Source organism: Crocodylus siamensis, chromosome 9 (assembly GCF_052110815.1).
Source record: "Crocodylus siamensis isolate JL-2025a chromosome 9, ASM5211081v1, whole genome shotgun sequence".
In the NCBI taxonomy this organism is placed as follows: Eukaryota; Metazoa; Chordata; order Crocodylia; family Crocodylidae; genus Crocodylus; species Crocodylus siamensis.
Genome location: NC_143403.1, coordinates 68818950 through 68839242, shown reverse-complemented (window position 1 = coordinate 68839242; position 20293 = coordinate 68818950). Strand labels below are relative to the sequence as shown.

The 20293-nt window shown below is 40.5% G+C and overlaps 1 protein-coding gene across 9 annotated transcripts in view; it reads right to left on the bottom strand.

Annotated features, from left to right (window-relative positions):
• Window positions 1-800: 800 nt before the first annotated feature.
• MPHOSPH9 (M-phase phosphoprotein 9) overlaps window positions 801-20293 on the bottom strand; it is a 41354-nt gene continuing 21861 nt past the window's right edge. For 7 of the 9 annotated variants that reach the window (XM_090063821.1, XM_090063823.1, XM_090063822.1 and 4 more), the window contains 13 exons: window positions 17693-17780; window positions 16615-16830; window positions 13658-13705; window positions 12826-12890; window positions 9666-9767; window positions 8144-8281; window positions 6952-7127; window positions 5867-6031; window positions 5397-5517; window positions 4421-4524; window positions 3276-3526; window positions 2653-2721; window positions 801-1545 (listed from right to left, as the gene is read on the bottom strand). In XM_090063821.1, the coding sequence (XP_089919947.1) occupies window positions 1444-1545; window positions 2653-2721; window positions 3276-3526; window positions 4421-4524; window positions 5397-5517; window positions 5867-6031; window positions 6952-7127; window positions 8144-8281; window positions 9666-9767; window positions 12826-12890; window positions 13658-13705; window positions 16615-16830; window positions 17693-17780 (1645 nt within the window). In that variant the 3' untranslated portion in view covers window positions 801-1443. The other 2 variants (XM_090063824.1, XM_090063829.1) reach the window with 2 other exon arrangements.

Below are 20293 nucleotides of genomic sequence, written 5' to 3'. Positions count from 1 at the left end.
AAATGAAAGTGTGCTCGGCCCCCTTTCACCCACCAACAGCAAACTTCCTGCAATCTCGTACTGAAGGCTTTTCTGTGTCAAGTATTATTTTCTAAGAGCCACGATGCTTCCTTTTATTGTACCCAGTCTTTCTTTGTGCATGTGAAGGAGATAATTGGAGGTGAATTTTAATTGAGACCAAAGTTGAAATGTAAGTACATACTGACGACAGCTAAACATTCCCCAAGAGAAGATACCTGCATGCGAGGACTTGTTTTGAAGAGTATTTACACTGATAATTATTCTTGAATGACTCCTAATGGAATCTTAAATGGCAAACTACAAAACAGAAGCAATAGAGAACAAAACCTCTTTTACCGAGAGGACTAGATAAGAAAAAAATATCAAGAATGTTTCTAGTATCCTGGCCCCACGTCAGACTGGAAGGGGCATGAAAAGTATCTCATACATAGCTGGCCCTCTCTTGCAGATAAGTCCATGTAGATGTCTATATGCCATATGTCTAGCTCCATAGCACTCTGCATCTCCCCACTTTGAGCCTAAATGAATGTTGATAAGGCATCAGACCAAGTTACAAGAAGGTTGTGTGTTGAAGATATCCACATGGTCCTACAGAACATTCATCAAAACTGAGATAAAGGAAGAGAAAACCAGAGGGCATGGAAGAGAATTTAACTCCAAGTATTTCCAACAGAATCTGTGAAAGTTAATTTCTACATCTTAAGTCTAGAGAATACACTTCGATTCATACAGCTCTATGATACTGTGACCCCCCCAATCACACAAGAAATGCAAGTCTGTAAAAAAAAAAAGAACACATACATTTATTTTCTTTTGTTTGTTCAATGGCTTGCTCTTAATTTATACAGAACAATACTTAAATAGAATTCCAGTGTGTAGAGATGCATTTAAAATGAGTCACAACAAAAGAAAAATTAAAACCTAGCTACATACTTTCAATAGAAGATGTCTAGCATATATCTGTAGTTGATTTTGCCACAGAAGCTTCATGTTGCCTTATGAATAATATAAAAGTCCAAAATTACCTAGGAGTTACTATTTACAGTATAGGCCAGTTGCTCTATAAAATGGAGAGCAAAGTGAGTGCAAAAGGATAACATGATTGTTTTCAGAAAACAAGCTGCCTCTGTTTACTTCCTTCTTCATATTATAAATTGAATTCATACCACTATTTAAAAATAGTTACTATTTTTAAAAATAGTAAAATACACGATAAACGGATCAATTCCTCAAGTGTAACAAAAATATGTTTAAAATATAGGTGGCTGTCTGAAGTACAAAATATTGCTGTGTGTAAAGGATAACATGGTTGTAAAACTACTGTTGAGGGCTTACAAAAATACAAAACAATTTGCATTCGCTGAGTGCATAATTATATGTTAGTGCAAACCAAAGCATATCCAAATTTAATAGATACAAGTCTCAAATATTTGCAGAGGTACGTAAAACATGGAATCGCTTCAGTGTCATGCGGATTGAACCCAAATCTCTATTAATCCTTTCCAAGCGATTTTCCAAGGCTTCCTAAAGAACATATTTGAGAAAAATAAAAAATTAAATACCATGCAATTCCAAGTGATGGTGTTTTTATAAAGAATATCCTGTTAGTGTCCCCATTTTGCATTCATGTTCTTTCTGATGCATGAGCAGCCATACCCTGGCACCAGGGTATCTGCCTACGTAAACCAATCCTGTGGCTTAATTGCATATATTCTGCCTAACTAAACTATTAATAAATCGGTTTGTTCAAAGGCCAATGAAAGCAGAGTCTCTGCAAGATATCGATCTAAGCGATAGCATCCTTTTCCGGTGCATCTTGTCAGATCTCGCAAATACAAAATAGGTCTGGTCAGGTCAGTACTTAAGTGGGACAGATCTATGGAACAGTTACTCACTCCAATATATGGTGATATTTGTTCCGTACATTGCATTCTGATTAGCAGTGAAAAACAGCAACTACAGCCTGGTTTGGGGAGGCAGTGTGCTGGTGGCTTTCTGCTGAGAAATGAAACAGAAGTTTCTGACCCTTTGTGTTCATTAACCTCACTCCCAGAACTTTCCATAGAAGCAGCAGCTTGAATGCCGGCATCGCCCTTCTTTAGGAATTACTTCTGCCTCCACGAGTTCTTTTTTACACTTTGAGATGGGTAAGACGTTTTTCACAGTGTTCTAAAGAACTGTGCTCTGCTAAACAGCTTCAGTGTCCTGTCCTAGAAGAACCTGGATTTTATTAGTCATTCTTGAATTTTTTTTTACCCCTTATTCACACTCTCAGGGGTGCTGCTATGTTTAACCATTCAATGTTTGCACTATATAAAATATTTGGAAACACTGTTCCTACATGCAAATAATGAATATGCAAAATACTAGTATATGCTGCATGTTTATGATTGAAAGGAAAGGAAAGGAAACTTTCTGTTTACTTGTGAGAAAAAATTCAAATGAGCGTCCAGGGAGTTCACACTCTGGCTCATGTAAGTTAGTCTAATTTAAATACTGTTTTACATCAGTAGATCCAAGAAAGACTAGCTTATTTTCTCATGAAACAGAAAATATAGTGTGAGCCTCTACCAACTGGGAGGACAGTTGAAAAGGTCAGTCACTGATACATGATATAATGAGAGTTTTCACCTGATTTAATCTTGTTTGCAAGGTCATTCTTCCCCCAGCACATGGTATTCGACTTAAGGCAGCTTCAATCTAGAAATACAGAAAATACCACAGCTGTAAATGATTACAGCTTCAAGAGCAAGTAGAAACCTACCACACATCTTTCATCTGCAAAAAAAGTCAGGGATAGATTCGAAGTATAAATGCAGTGTAGTTATTCAGGTATAACCATCCTTTGCCAGGTCACCAAATAATATACTCTATCAGTAAACATGCATCCTGCTGCCCATTCTTACAAAGATGTTTTGAAAGAAGAGGACACTCTTCCAAGTAGATTCCAGAATAGCCCAAGATACCTGCCTTTCATTTTTGAAAGGGAGACTTCAAATCTTGGCATATTGCAAAAGAAAATAAATAAATTCAATCTAGTCCCTCCCTCCCCGTTTCTCTTAAGAGCCATAAAGAATGTCAGAAGAGTCAAAGTATCAGAATGTCAGGAAGCAAGGAGAAAGGTGTGTTGTCAGAACACCACTGGGCATTTTCCATTACCTTGTGCCAGGTCCCATGCAGGTAGACTGCAATACCACGAGCTTCTCCTAGACGCACTGTTTCTTTCACAATTTTGGAATAAAAAATCATTTTACCTGTTGCTTTTCTTGTGTGAGCTCATCAAAAAGTCTCTCCGTTTCAGCCAATGTATTAATCCTTGCTGTGTATTTGAAGTCTGCCTCATAAGGTGCTACTGGTGCAGGAACGTATTGTTCATTTTTGTGTGTTATATTCCTCTCTTCCCAGGCAGACCCCACAGTTCCTTTCTTCATTCCAGGATGCAAAGATTCAGCACAAGAATTGTAGTTAACACAGCTGTTGATGCCCTTACCAGAATGCTGCCTTCCTATCAAAAAAAGGAGTGGTTTTTTTTTTGTTTAAATTCTCCATGAATATATGATCTAAAACAGAAGATAAACCAAACCACAGAAGTGCTGACTCCCTGCCATCTTTTAGGTATGAAACCTAATTTTGTGAGTAACAAAGTCTTTTTAGCCAGCCTCCCGGGGTCCCACGTTAGCAACATCACAGCAGACACAGGACATTCGTCTGGCTAGCCTTTGATGGATTTTGATGTAAGGCACAATTTGTAGTTAACAAGCTGTGGGTTCTGCTACATTGCACGGATTGACAATTGTTTTTACTGATGCAAGTTTTCCCAAGTTTCTTCATGCCTGACATCACAATGGTATTCTAAATAAGTTAGCTAAATGCAAAAATAACAAACAACAACAAAAGTAAGAATTGGTTTGACTCATCCAATTATTTAAAAAAACTCCAAATGAACTGGCTGTGTTACGTTTACCTTTCACCATCTGTTGGCAACACTTTGTAACAGAATCTTATTAATAAGACTGGGTACATACCACTTAATATGGCTCCCAGCAATATATGCTCTAACTTAACTAAATTAGGTATTAGGGAATGCATTTCCTCTCTTATTTTTCAATGCAATGATTTTTATTAGCCTATTGTCCTCGTGCAGGTACACATAAAAATGAACTACTGTATTCATGCCACTTTGCTATATCTACAAACAACATTATTATACCATTTATTTACTGTAAGATAAAGGCTACAAAATTGATAAGGATTTTGAAAGTTGCACGTCATAGAAAACTTTTGTGATTCCTATATACACATCTCTTATCTAGTTGGGAGAAGCTATGATAAAGAAAATACTCCCTTCTGCAAGTTTAAAGCAAATAAAAGAAATCTTTCCCCTATTTTGACAAGTTACCTTCTATATCATCTAGTGAGAGCAACTGGAGTCTTTTTCTTGGATTGCTATGTTGTGGTGTAGAAGCAGGAGCAAGATCCAGATCATCCAGAAGTATATCAAACCTACAGAACAACAGGGGTGGAGGGGGATTGGAAATGACTAATCAGTAGAAATAACTCTGAGCTGAAACATAAACTACTTCCTATCTTTCCCTGTCTTAATATATAAGGAAACCATTTCCTCTTCACTGGAAAACCTGATCCCTCTGGGTACTTGCCCTTGAGTTCTTCTGTTTCAAACAGGAGCAACAAATCATGAAGCAATTTTACCAAAGGAGGATGCCGAACCCTACTCTCAAGAACACGTTAAATGTGACACTCAGCCCCTGAAGTTGTGAAAAGGAATAAATGTTAAACTTTTGTGCATGAGGAGAAAGGAATAGAATACCTTTACTCCCCCTGCACGCCCTCAGGGGTGAGAGTGTGGTCATTGTAGCTCCACCACATCCTGCTAACTAGCATATCTAGCAAATGTTCAGGGAACGTGTATGAAATGGCAGGAGACTTAATCCAACAAGAATGTTTCTACAGATGGGTAGAAAAGAATAGGAAGTGCTCTCTTCTACCCATTTTTTGGGTACATCTGTCTCCCTAAATGAGGACCCTGGTTTACTCTGGACCGACAAAGGACAATATCTCCACTACTGGTCAATATTATCCCGTCATATATAATGATATACCCAGCACTACACCTTGGCAAGCTAAGGGGAACTATCCAAGTTTATTCTTGCCTTATTTCAAAAAGGAAGCTTAACTTCAGGTGCAAGGCCCAGTCAGGCAATCCCTTCCTCTAAAGGCAGCACCCATTTCACGCATGAGCCTTGTCACAGGATTACTTGCATGAACAAAGACTATTCTCATTGGAGTATGGACATGCAGTATCACTCCTGAATACAATCAGAAAATAATAATGAACCAATATTGCAAATTTGTACCTTGTCACTGTGTTTTCATTTTTGCTAAGCAAGTGGCTAAATCCAGGAGATAGGTTTTCCTTTGGTGATCGTTTTGGACTGTATGTCACAGACACTGGTGCCAACATTATCTCTCTTCTTGCTGCAAAGAAGGACAGGCTTTTAAGTACCTAACATTTTTCTTACCCAGAGATTTTCTTAATACAGTTTGATCCATGCAAATGGATCCCTGCTCAAGTGTCTTCAAAGAATGGTTTTCAAAGTTTTCTATGAGTTAATATCTGTTTAAATCATGCAAAGCTTGTGTCACCTTGCCAAATGTTCAAATTACAGTTTTCAAAGTTTGCTGTCACTTGGGAGTTTTCTGAAAATCCATGATAACAAGAGAATCCTAAATTTTAAATTTCCTTCTGCTCTTTGTGAAACAACCTGACATGACTAAATGCTTTTTTAAAGGGACACCAAGCAAAACTGTAAATGGAAAGGCTTACTTGGAGTGTTTGACTTCCTGTTGGAAGGAGGGAGAGATGATGACCTCTGCCCACTAGGTGAGCTGTATCTTTTTGGTCTTTGTTGGTCTTTACAGTTCTCGGGGGACCGACTAGTAATGAAAGTAGTTTCATCAAATCCAACAGTCTGCCGTCGATTTGACATTTCTGTCATGGAACAAAATGTGAATTTTAATGTGCGTCTTAAAGTATATGGGATGCAGAAGATCCTCTTTCACTCAGCTCCTTTGTAACCGACTGTAAACAAACCTGTGCTTACTCCATCTCAGCTGTTTTCCATGTCGGTGTGTTTGTGTTATAATGAAAGGACGTCTATTCTTAACTCTTGTCCTCACTAGAAACTGAGCTCTGTTTGACACTCATTAAAATAGATTGTTAACCTGACCTATAAGGAGAAGCTTGTTTGCAGCATAGATATGGAAGAAAAGAACTGAGCTGAAAGTGAAGTGAAGTTAAACAGCACAGGCCTGAGTAAGTGAGAAACAGCTTAGGCTTAACAGAAAGTAGCAGCAGAAACTAAGCCAGCAAAAGCAGCTGAAGGGGCAGGATGACAGAGACAGGCGTTAGCAGAATAAGTCCAAAATTTTAGTGACTGAATTTAAGGTCACATCTTGGAACCGTATTTTGTATCATGTGTAAGCATGGTTCCAGCAATACAAAAGAAAAGGTTAAACACAGCTCAGCCACTTAGTACAGGTCACAGTATACATATCTCTGTTCTGATGCTATCCTAGGAGAACAAATGTGGCTTTAAAGCCAGCAGGATTTTTTGAATACTCAAAGTGTGTACATTTCCTCAGAACTCTACCAGAGAAAGCTCACTGAGCTAAAAAGACTAACTTATTGCAATAGTGTTCCTACTATTCTAAACAAGTAATTTAGGTTATTGTTTCAGGTTTTGTTAGGCGGAATACAGATCTGACAGAGTAAGTAATGCCCACTATGAACTATTTTTACCTTGTCACCTGAGCAAGACTAGTGTGAATCCTTGGGAATAACAAACACAAAAAAACATGCAATTTGGAGGCTGCAAGTCAAGACATGCCTAGAAATATAAATGAATTTACTGGCGGAAGTGTCGTCCTTTTCTGTCTGCGTGGTCCAATCTTTAAATGCTTTTCTTTCTTCAAGTTCCTTAAAGGCTTTCATGATTGGTGTCTCAGGTGCCTCATTTTCTTTTTTTCCAATTACATTTGCTGAAGAGTCTTCTTGTGAAGAGTCCTTTTCTGGAGGAGAATGGTGCCTTAAATAACATGTGAAAAAAGCATATGAGGAGCCAAGCTTTTATGCAGGCTTTCCAAATGTCAACTAAAAGATACGATCCTACAGAAATTAATTTACTGCTTTCCAGGTAGGTGGTGCAAAAGTAATGTTCTGTGTTACAAAAATCAAACCGGAGGTTCAATAATTTCTCCATTTATTCCAGGAACATCGGACTTCTAAAGCCTGGGTTACAGAATGGTGCGAGCACTCAGACTTGAGCAGCACTGGAAATGCATCCAATTTGATGACCCAAACTTTAATCATGGACTCAAAAATCTGCGTAACAAAATCTCTTCTGAGGAAATCTGGCACACTTGCAAGGAACAAGAACTCAAAAAAAAAAAAAAAAAAGAACAACACCTGAACCAAAACACAAGACTACAGAACCAGCAGAGAGCTATGTCTGAGACTATGTAATGCTGAAGGAGAATAACTTTGCTGTTCAAGGACAGAAAGGAAACAAGATGGAACACTTCTGAGAGCAGCAGGCATTGGCACAAGACATACCTAAGGAGGGGTAAAACTATCTCTGCCTATTTCAACTAGACTGAGGAAGCGGATTATTTTAAAGACCTCCATAGCAACTAAAGCAAAGGATACATGCTTTACAGGTCTAAATAAATTGCTAGTACAAGATTCAAAAATAAGAATCCATTCCATTGTCATGTTTTCCTATATTAAAAACATCCCTGGGCCCTGAGAAATGTGGGAAAAAAAACAAACAGAGCTTACCTGGAAGAGGAAGCGGACACAGCTCCCCAGCATCTGTACAGATTGGGCACTTTGGCAGGGGGTTTTGGTGCTTTTAATACAACCTATACAGATGTTGGGTGAGCCGGGCCAAACTAACACAATGCCTCTTCTGTGCTTAGTGCAGGGGCATGCCGAGCTGAAAGAAAAGTGCTAGTTCTGTTTGTTTGGTTTTTTCCATGTCTGTAAGTAGCCCCTGACTTCCCACAACATCAGAGAAGAGCAGGATTATAGAAGTTATGGTACCTGGAAGGAACGTAGGTTTCTTCCAGTCTGTTGTCCTTGGTCTCTTGGCTTTCCAGAGGCTGGCCTGTAAAAATCGAATACTCCGCTCCTGGGATCAACCACTTTCGCCTGCTGACATCAGGGGTTGCCAACTTGCTACTAAAATGTAAAGCTTCAAAATTACAAAAGACTCTAAGATTTGTTTTTAGAAGCAGCATTTATACCAGTGGCTCATCTGGTGAGGTGGGGGGGCAGCTCCCACTGCTGCACACACCCCAGGAGGGCATGGGGGGGAATGTGCCCCTAGATCTGCATGTGGGACGAGGGTAGGATGCCGCTTTGGGCTGGGGCCAGGGCTGCGCCGAGTTCTACATGGCAGGGGGGGCTGGGCTCAGAGCAGGCGGTGGTGGTGCTGGGAATCAGGGCAAATTTTGTGGTGGTTCTAGCCCCCCCAACCCACTCTTCCAGTGCTGCCACAGCCTGCCAGCCCCAAACACAGCCCAGCCCAGCTCCTCACTGGGAAAAGCCCAGCACTGCCCCAAGCCCCAGCCCGCAGTGGCAGTCCACCCTGCCCCACACACAGATCCAGAGCACACACCCTCCGTGCCCTCCTGGGCTGTGTGCAGCAGCACAAGACCCACCCCCAGTCCCTGCACTCCCGGATAAGCCACAGCTCCATCCCGTACCCCGCCCACCCCAGCTAGGCAGCACCTGCCCCTGCCCCAGCCCCACTCCCTCCCTTACCACAGGGGCCTTGATCTGCACCCCCACACCCCTTCCCTCACAGACTTACCAGCTGGACCCGGCTGCTCTCCATGCTGCCGGGCTGCATTCCTGGCCACCTGCGTGCTGCGCTGCAGCTGTGCGCATGCACATGGCATTTATCAGCCACATCAGCCAAAAAAAGCCGACTGCTGGTGCTCTCAATTTTCCTCATATTGGTATCCAATATGGCACCTCAACCCATAATATTTAAGCCTTTCTTTTTTTCCTGTTTTTGAGGGTTCCCATCTTCTAACCAATAAAATAGTTCTCAAGAGAAATAACCCGTCATATCTTAATTCATACATTTCTTAGGTGACTAGTAAAAAACTACTTATAGTTCAGGATCATGTTAAGTTGTCAAAAGTGTTTCCATCTCATAATCTGCATAATGTCCATCTTAGACTAACCTTCAGTGCACCTCAGAATCAATGATCAATTGAAACAGATACATTTTGGATAAAGATACCTTTAAAGCACCCTTAACATATCAGAGGAGGATCTATGTTTCCCTCTAATAGACTGCACATTCAAACTTAATTTTTCTATTATTCTCAAGACACTTGTTTTCATTTTTTTTAATTGTGCATCATAAGCACCCTCCTGACTCAAACATAAAGGCTCAATTATGTAGAACTTTACAGGCCAATTATGCCATCAGCTTCTACATCTCCACCCCTGCAATCCTTACTCAGCAAGTCAACTCCTACTCATTTAAGTAATCCCACAGCACAACAGAACACATCACCCACTTCCTAACAATGACGGGACATTCACTTACTTGACACGGGATGTTCTTAAATGACTTTCAGTAATATGGCGGAATTTCAACATGTTTTCATGCTCTACCTGCATGAGCTGAACTTCTAGTTTTGAAATTGTTCTAATGAAGAAGTAAGGGAGATATGTTACAAAGAGATTTCTGAAAAGTTTTTAAAAAATCTATTACATCTTAAACAATATTAACATAAATATTTTGTTCTGGTGTGTAAATACTGGAAGGAGGATAACCAATATACATATAATGTGGAGTTCCATGTTCAAATAAGTAATAACTGGCATGTTGGTGAGGGGAGGAGGAAGGTAAGCGGGAGACGTTTCTGGGGCCTAGTTCGAGTCTAAAGCCATTTAAAACACTCCTGAGATAACCTGGACTCTATCTGGATGATACAGAACTCTTTGGGGAGTTTTTTTTCCTCCATAAAAGGGTCCATTTTGTAAATAGTTCCCCACTCTGGAATTAATATAGAGCATCTCCTCACATGTCGCTCCAGTAATTCAAGCAATCTGCTGCTCAGGTTTTTCATGTCATAACGCTCTCTTCTTTCACACAAAGTTTTCTCCCCACTTCTTCAGTTAACCAGCCCTTTCCAAACATGCTCATAACGCCTTATCAGATTTAAAACAACAGCTAGGGGGTCCCTTCATAGAAACAGTTTTCATATAGAAAAACAAAATATTCTTTTCCAGCTAAGTTCCCCAAGCTGGAAGGGTCTATCTTTAGAACCAGATGGGAGAAACAGACAGGGCAAGAGGAATACTGGACTGAATTTCCCTTAACTGCTCCAATCAAATACAACCCCTTCATCGTTGCACTGCCTACAACAGCTGTATAGAGAAGGTCACTCAGCTTTTCAACAGTCTCACTCTAAGGCCATTCATAAACTATACTTTCTCAATAGAGGAGTAAACTGGAAACCTAAACAGGATCTGGACTTCTTTGGATCTAAAACAAAGTGAATCACAGAAGTGTAGGGCTGGAAGGGACCTCATGAGATCATCGGGTCCAGCCCCCTGCTCTGGGCAGGAACGAGTGCTGCTGTCAAATAACCCCAGCAAGGTGTGTGTCTAGTCTCCTTTTGAAGATCTCCAGGGGAGGTGCCTGCACCACTCCTGCTGGGAGTCTATTCCAGAGTCTGCTCACATGAACCGTGAAGAAGTTTTTTCTTATATCCAGTCTGAAACCTTCTTCTAGGAGTTTATGATGCTTGCTCCTGGTTTTACCCTGGGCTGCTTTGGTGAATAGTTGTTGGCCTAGCCCCTGATATATTTGTAAGCTGCCACCAAATCTCCCCAAAGTCTTCTCTTTTCTAAGCTGGACAGTCCCATATCTGTCAGCTTTTCCTTGTATGGCTTGCTCTTCAGGCCTCTCATCATACAAGTGGCTCTTCTCTGGGCTCTCTCAAGCTTCTCCACATCCTTCTTGAAGTGTGGCTCCCAGAACTGGACGCAGTACTCCAGCTGCAGCCTCACCAATGCTGAGTAGAGTGGGAGAATAATTTCCTTAGCTTTGCCTGAGATACACTGACATGCATCAGCCAGTGCATCATTCACTCTGCTAACTGTAGTATCACACTGGTGGCTCATATTCATTTTATGGTCAATTATGACCCCCAGGTCCCTTTCAGACATGGTGCTAGCTAGCATAGCACCACTGAGCCTGTAAGTTTGTTGTGGATCAGAATGTTGTTTCTCTAAAATCATATGAATTGTGCAAATTATAAAAGGGTCATGTCAAAATCCAAACAGCTCCTGAGTTTTTTCTTGGTCAATTAACCAAGAAGGCTTGATCTAGCAAGACTTGGTAGCAATGAAATCTAAACCAGACTATGGGATGAAACAGGGGGCCAATATCTGAGAAGTAGCAATATGATACAACAAACAAAAATCTTCACTGAGGAACTTGAATTTTCCCTCCTCTCCAGGTCTTCCTGAGTTCTGAAAATCTATGTGCCCACAAGAAGATAAGGAGGTAAGGGCTGACAGCAGATACTCATGATAGAGAAACTCTGGACATGGACACATTACAACAGTTCCTCAGTGTAATCAGTCTGCAAAGACAGGCTATAAAGCCCTTCACTGCTGTAACTTATTTGAATCTGGCTAGGAAAAATCGGGTAAAGCTACAGTAGGATAAGTTGGTCTAGCATAGGTGTTGTGTCTATAGCTTACACCAAGACAGCCGTTTGCTCCTCTTCTACCTAGTGGTGAAGCACAGTAATACAGCAAACTACTAAATGCAGCGACCCTGGAAATAGCTGCATGTTTCTCTCTTCTGGATCCTGTTGTAATTTATAGTGGTTTAGAAAATGGATGAAAACTGCCCCAGTAAAAAGGTGTTCAGGGCCAGAGTGAGCCATCTCACATCGGAGGTCAGCTCTCGGGGAGATGGGTGTTTGGCCTATGCTAGGAGCCTTCCCAACATGGAGAAATGTCCACTCTCCCCAACTCTGAACATGCTGTTTGGCATTCCTGGAAGGCAGTGCTTGAGAAATACAAGATCTGAAGACTTGTAGCAGTCCCACAGCTTCATTACTGGCCAGTTTTCAGCCACTGTCCTATATCCTTTGGTGGTAGTATATCCTGCCTCATTCTACCCAGAAAATGTAAACTCAGTAGATTCCTCTCTCCCAGCCAAAAGAGAGGTCCCAGGCAGCAGGAAGGACAGTCATAGGAGATCTTATTCCTGCTTTAGAAATTAAACACTTTCCTGTCCTTCACTCATGCCACAATCTTGACTAGCAAATTACTGCCAGCATCCTTGCTCCTGAAACCAGAACAAAGACTAGTTAGCTGAAGATAAGGGACCTTGAGGAGCTACTGTAGCAAAAAAAGCCTGATCAATAGAGTGACAGAACTAATGGAGTGACAAAAGAGACAGGAGAAGGAACCCATCCATTCCATTCTGTAAAAGGGACCCTAATCAGGAAAGAAAAATAATATAAAATGCTGTAAAATAATTAGGCTCTTAAAATTTATGAAAAAAGTACTATGAAAATTCAATCTCTGTATAAAGGGCTCCATTAATTCTTTCAATTTGCAACTCTACAAATTGGTTCTAAAGAGCGCCAATAACGTTCATTATCTAGGATTAAACATTAGCTGCATTGTAACCTAGATTTACGTTATTCAAATAATACTAAGCCGATATCACATTTTACCTTTTCAAATCAGAAATCTGGGTGTTTGCATCAAGCAATCTGTTTTCAGTTGCATTTAATGTATCCTGTAAAATAGGAAAAAACAACTAGTGCAGAATCTGTATCACCATATAAGGGAAAAATGACTAATGCTGCATCTATCATGAAGAATTACAATGTGTATCCCTTCTTCTCTGAAAGTTACATTAAAAGTTAACAGACTTTAGCTAGATTTCCATTATCCTTGATGGTTCTGATTTGAATCATAAAGAACAATAACACTTTCTTTCTCCAAGGCACTTTAATTAACCTCTATGTTAAAGGATAATTTTATCCCTGTTATCCTTTTCTACATACTTGAATGGTCAATTCATATGAATTTCTGCAGCATATAACAAACCCAATACTGGAACCTTTCCTTACCTGGAGCTGGTCCCCTTCACTCATAGTTGGGATACCTGGACATTCCCATACAGTCACTACTTACAGACCTGTATAACAGAAGAGGTGCCTATACACAAGCAGGGAGGCTGCTCTGACACCGTAATTATACACGCTCTGACAAACACGGTAATTACCACGCTCCAGCAGCCTCCCGCATCACATGTATTAGCGTCCCGCACTTCAGAATGGTGACAGGGGTGTTTTACCTAAAACTTGTTCAACGAACTTTAGATAAAACATCCCCATCACCATTTTGAAACATGGGTGACACTAATACACGAGACACTCCAGGTGCTTTAATCAGATTGGCTCTCCCGCCCCCACACAATTCCCAAAGCATGTGTGTAAACACCCAAGGATTTTACTTAAAACAGGAATATAAGAATACGATTCATCAATGATCACCTACCTTTACTCTTTCATGTTCTTTTCCAAGGGATTCATATTCTCCAAGAAGCTAAAAGCAAACAAAATAAAACCCAGAAGCAATCAAGCTAATGTGGATAACAATAGGAGCGAAAATGTAGCAACATTGTATTTGGCAAGTGCTAGCAGCCAGAATATGGCAGTCCATCAATTATCTGGCAGTTGAACAACAATTAACGGAAAGTCCCCCCTCCCCTAATTTTACCCCTTTTCTTCTGACTCATTCAGAGAGTGCCGGGCTCCCTGACAGCCTGCCCAGTGATAAGCTGTCAGGGAGCCCTGTGGGACCCGGTTGCTATACCTGATTAAGCAACCCCAGGCCACCCTGGGCCTACTCAAGCAGCAGCACAGATTCCCAGAAGAAACAGATTACCCAGAATGATGGTGACACTAAATATTCCAGATAATCAACATTTTACAGTACAAGTTCCCCAGGGTCCCTGGAGACTCTGCTATGCAGACATACCCATAAAAGTTTTCTCCCTAGTTCCCACTGGCTCCAGGGTTTATTACATAAATCAGTCTATGCCAAGAGCAGATGATATCACCCTCTGGGCCTGCAAAGTAGTGCTAAATGGCACAGTGAAGGGATAAAGCTAAGGCTCCACCATGCCTACCCACCAGCACAGGACTCTTAAGCAGAGGCATGAGGCTGCTCTGCCTTTCACACTAGGACAAGCCAGATGGTACACCTGGAAATCAGGATGTACCACATGCCCCCTGCTCGTACCAACATGCAGGGCAGGGGACAATCTTCTCTGTTAAGATTTACATGTAAAAATTTCTGAAACTGATGAATAGTTTAATGGGGCAAAAATCTGAAGAGACACTGTCAGATCTTTTAGGGTCCAAAATTACTTTTTATAAATACTTTTAATTAAATTCTAATAGCTACTGGAAAACTCTCTCCCACACACTCTCTCCCTGGAGAGTCTGCAACGTAGAAAGTGTCTTATTTTACTAGTGAAAGTGAAGTCTTCTTGATATAACCTGAACATCTGGATATGGACAAAGTTATGATCTAGGTCCTGAAGACTCATATTCTAAACTAAACAATGCAAGTAAGGGTTTGCAGGGACTCAACATAGGTCCTTTTTATAAAGTAAAAACCATTTTCCAATGCTGGCCTTCACCCTGCAATGTGCCTTACATAGAAGGACCCCTGCCCACCAATGCAGTTGCATTAAAATGAGTGCTGCTATACATGAGCAGAGGAGTCTGCAAGAGCAGAGTAAATTAGCAAAATCAGGGCCAAAATCATAAGAGAAATATTTAATATGGGTCTCCTAGTTCATAAGGGGTAGGTAAAAAGTCACCACTCAACAGGACACATGTCAGGGATGTCCACAATATTTAAGGCATAGTTCCACTTTTAGATCCATATTCAGCAAAACAATTAAGCTTCTGCAGAAGTGCTTTACCTACCTGAGGCTTAATTACAGAGGCCAAGACCTGAATTTTACCCTAGAAGAGTGCTATTGGGTAATGTAAAAGAAATGACATTTCTTACAAAGTCATGTCTCTTGCCTAAAACAATTCCATCTATGTAGGAATTAGTCCTTTTTACTGCCGATAGCTGTTTTAGCTTCAAATCCACATTTTTAATTCTAATTCCCAATGATATAGATATTCTTAAATATTTGAAGAAAACAGAGAGCATTGTGGATAAGCCCATAAAGTCACATTTTTATTTCTAAAAAAACTGTGTCCCTTTTCTGGTTGCATGGATGATGATAACAGTTTGCTGGCTCATAACATTTCTATGCTCAAGCACAAACTTGCTTAAAGTACATTTGAGTCTTATAAAATGAATTGTATTAAAAATACAAGTTATTAAAGCTTTCTTCCAGAATGGAGACATGGCAAGAAAGCAATTGGAAAAAAAAGTTAAAGGGAAAAAAAACCTTACAAAGTTTAAGTAGAAGTTTCAAGTGTGCTCAACACTAACTTAGCTCTACGCACACTAAAGTGAATGGTAAAATTCCCCACTGACTTTAAAGGAACGATTCTGGCCAACACTGAGCACTTTGAAAATGCCACCTTAAAAATGAAGTTGAAACATTTAATACATTTTTCTGCACTAATATCTATTCTGCCAGAGTGTAAACTAACAGTAAGGAACTAAAAACCATGAGGCTCTTAAACTGGTCTGCAATAAAACAAAATCTGAAAGCTACAAGTTAAAAAAGAGCGTTTCGGTCCATCAGTGAAGTAAAAAAAATAAGACGCTAGTTCTAAAATTAGTTCAGAAAATGTTACCTTTCTAGACACACAGATGGTGAGCTAAGATACCACAAAGATTTAACTGCTGGAGACAAAAAAGAAACTGAGTAGGCAGAATCTTTAAAAATCTGTCTCCCTGCTGTTGCAAAACACCACCTAGCTAGCCATCTGGATTTGAAAGATATAAATAATATTTTATTTCTTTCTAATGCTTATGAAAGTAAAGTAAACTTGTGGTTTAAAAAGTAATAAAATACCCAAGATGAGCTATTAAAAATGTTCTTTCCTTTCAGTACATGCAGTTAAAATAGGATGCAGTTAAATCAGCACTAATGTCAAGCAGACAACTTCCTACATTAGGAAACTGCTTTAAAAATATCCATTAGGTTTCTGGTCTTTCTTGTTCCACATTTAACTACATGCACCAAGCAACTGTATCTTTTGGGTCCCTCATTTGGAGCTTGTTGATACCAAACCCCCGGGTCTCTCAGAGTGAGGATTTCTCATACCCACCCGACCCACCCACCTACTCCCACTCGCAAATGCCAAAGCCAGAAAAGCTGCCGTTAGTGTCCTGCCTGACTGCTCTGAGCACGACGGAGAGACAGACCTTGAGAGTGACCACTTAAGGGTCTGCTGTAATTAATTTTGAGCACTCTACTCCAAGCATCCACCACAAGTACAGATCAGACTGTTACTGATGATTTTCTCACTTACATCTTGAAACATTTTATTTTCTTCCTTTAACCTAGTATCTTTATTGTCTGATAGCTTGTAAGCCTTTTCAAATGCTTCTTCAAGATCTTTAAGCCTAGATTTCAGTCGGCTGATGGTATTATCCTTATCTTTATTACTTGTGCGCATTTCTTCAACACGTTCTTGCAAAACTTTGGAAGTATTGCTGGCTGCATAAAAGCGTTCTCTCCAGTCTGTCTGCATGAGGAAATAAAACAGTACTTATTCAAACATTTTCATAATAAACTTTTGTCTCAAATATTCCAGAGTAATCTAAAACCATACTAGAATAGGAAACAGAAGTAAATAAATCTATTTACACAAACCAGAAAAACAACACCACACATAAAAGCTCCTCTCTGCACTGCACCACACCAGACTAAAACTAAGAGTCAAACATCCATTTCCATCTGGAAAAACTATTTCACAGTCTTTAGTGAGGAACCAGCTCGCTCCACAGTAAGGAAAGACATGACTCAAGCCCAGCAGGAAATCTGGAGGTCATGGTTGGAGGATACGTGTATTTTGCCCCAGATGGGCAGGCCTCTGCAAATGAGAGGAGGACAGCAACAGCATTTTGTGCCTCACTGCACCTGAATTTGCCTTACTCCCCACCCATGCAAGACGGAGCTAAACAGGAAGTAACTAGACTTATTTTTTTTCTCCTTTCTCCCATTTTTGGAGAGAAATCAGAAGCCCATCTCTTTCATATTTTTCTGCTGAACTTTGTTTAGTCTTTACTAAAATGAGGAAAAAGGAGTGGAGGAGAGGGGGGAGAGACCATCTACAAATAATAAAATAGTAAAAAGTTACAAAGATGGAGGTTCTCATCCAAAACACCCAAGCAGAAAGCTTAAGAATCAGAGGCAGGAGGGTCACACTTGTAAAACGCAAGTGTGACAAGAGGGTCACACTTGTACACATAATGCACTAGGCAGGGAGTGACAAGAGAATAGAGAGAAAAATATAAATACACAGATTAGAATAACAAGCAACAGTTGCACTCGGCCATCTATTCACTTAATACATAACTTTAATCTATATCACCAGTGACACTTACCACTTGCTTTTCTAGCATATTGTTCTTATTTTCAAGGGCTCTCATACGGGCACTAGCTTCATTCAAAGCTGCATCTAGCTGGTCACACCTATGTTAAAAATAATCAAGTTCAGATAATAAAAACATTTTAATTTGAAATTAACAAATAATGGTTTTCTGGGTTTAACATCGTTTGCCCCAAAAGATTTCAAAGCATGTTCTAAATGCAACTATTTCACAGGAATCCATTCCTTTACCCTGGAAAGCACTTATCTCAGTAAATGAACACATCTGTCATCGTACACCACTGGAATACAATAGTTTGGAACAGAAAGTGAGGAACACTCTATTGTGCAACTGAATGTCTGGGAGAATTGAAGTAGGCAAAGTGTAATTAGCCAAGATGCAGTTCAGCCAGGACTGCAGAACTGACACTACATCTTATATGAAAAAGGCCATGGAATTTGTAATAATCACCAATTACCTCAGGTTTATTCTCATGCAAAGGCAGTACCACCAGAAAGTCAGTGTGCTCTAATAAGATGCTGGGTCACTCTTTCAATATTGACTCAAAAGGAAGATTGCCACCCACTGAATCAAAACACCACTTCCTGCAGCAGTGAAATGTTTCTGAGTCAAAGAACAGACTCATCTGAAACTATTATCTTGTCATATTTGACAGAATTACAAAATTAAAGGATAAGGCTGTAAGTATTAGTTGTGATAATTAAAGATAAGCCTGCTTGGTAGCTGGCCACAAATTTATTACATCCCCCCCTAAATGAACAAACAAGACAAATGCGGTAAGAACATTAAGGTTGCAAAGTCAAATACTGAGAAGTGAGGAAGTCAGAATTAAGGCTCCCAATGTATTATGATACAGCTTTTAATTACATGATCACAAACTCTTCTATTTCCAAATGGCCCCTGGCCTTATTCAGTGCACAGAATGGACTGTGCCCAGTTAACAAGCAGCTCTTGAATATTTCAAGCCTTATTTACAGTCTGCTTTTCAAATACTACTCTGACAACTGAATTATTCATTTTCTTATAAGCTGTTCTATGATACACAACAGTATAATATATAGGACTTCACAAAAACTACTCAACCTGCCTGGGAGGTGGCAGAGTGGTGATTCTGGGAACTGAAGCACAGATATAAGGTCTAAAGTTTCCATTTATTTTTTAAATGTATGATTTCAGACACAACTGTGAGTGACAAGTACTTTGGCAAATCAGGTTTCAAGGTTTCAAGTTGCTCACAAAGAAAATGAGAAACAGAGTTAGTGACTGCCTGTGGAAAGGGACTTGTCCAGCACCGCTGAGAACAGAGATCAAGGAGGGGATGGACAGCACAGTAGCAAACAGGGCAGGAAGCAGAGCAACCTACCAGGCAGGGAGCACAGAGTAGGGAGCAGAAAGAAGAGCTGCAGATTGGAAAGAGGAAGGAAATTGGACAGCCACTAAGGGAGGGTTCAAGGCTAATTTGCAGCATACCTGCTGACCCCATTGCCTTAGAAATTGGATGGCTGAGGCAGGGGCAAAAATCCAATACATCAAGGCAGCCTCCAACTGCCTTAATTATGAGAACAACTTCTTTCTCCCTGCAATTTGCCAGTCACCTCTAACAAGTGAGACAGGAGGCCAACAGACCATAACTTCTTTTATTGACACCTCCCCAGAACAAATTCATTCAGTGTCTAGACTGAGGTTGGTACCTACAGAAAAAATAGCATGCAATTGTCTAACTCAAGCCTCTGTCCAATGCATTCCCACAAAAGGCCTTAATGGCCTTTCACTGGCAATCTTCATTGTGGCAGTTCCCAACTTCGGAGCACTTGATTTTGCAACCTCAATGAAATCCTTTTACTGTTGTTGTTATGAGTAAAATTGTAGCTTTTTTAAAAAAAGAAATGGAATAGCCACCTCCATCATACTGACACCAGCCATAGTCACCCATATAGATCTCTTCCACTTGTGCTAACAAATCAGTGGTAGCAATGGTAGGCTGGCTCCTGTAATAACAGCTACTAACTGAATGCGCAGTAACCGGTGCTACTGTGAGTACACAGTAGCACCAGTGCTTGCCTTTTTAGTGATGCTAATGCTCAGTAGACTAATTCTATTGTGCATTAAAGCAATAGCACAACTTTTGCCATGATATGCTAATGTGCAGTAGAATTAGTCTACTGCACATTTAGCATCTTGTGTAGATGTGCACACTCTGTCTGTGGGTTTCTAAGGCATCTGCTGACAGCTGGAATCTTGTGCTCCCTTCTAGTTTTGACAGGCAGACTGCTAGTGGGCACAAACCTTTCTGCCACTCCTAAAGTCAGCCCCCCACATCTGCCCTGTTCTCTTTACTTATGCTTCCTTATCCCAATCTCCTCACCAATCAGTCCTGATCTCCAACCCTCAAGCTTTCCCGAGTCCCTGTTGCCTTGTCCAGGCAGTGCTGTCTCCTCCTCTGGGCTCAGGCGCAGCACTCCCCCGCTTTTCAGTTCCTCTCTGTCCATACCATCAGTGTCCTCAGCAGATGGTCCCAGTCCCTTTTCCCCACTTCTGTGTCTAATCTGCTATATTTACCTACCTCGAACTGCTTCCAGTCTCCTTCTCACCCCA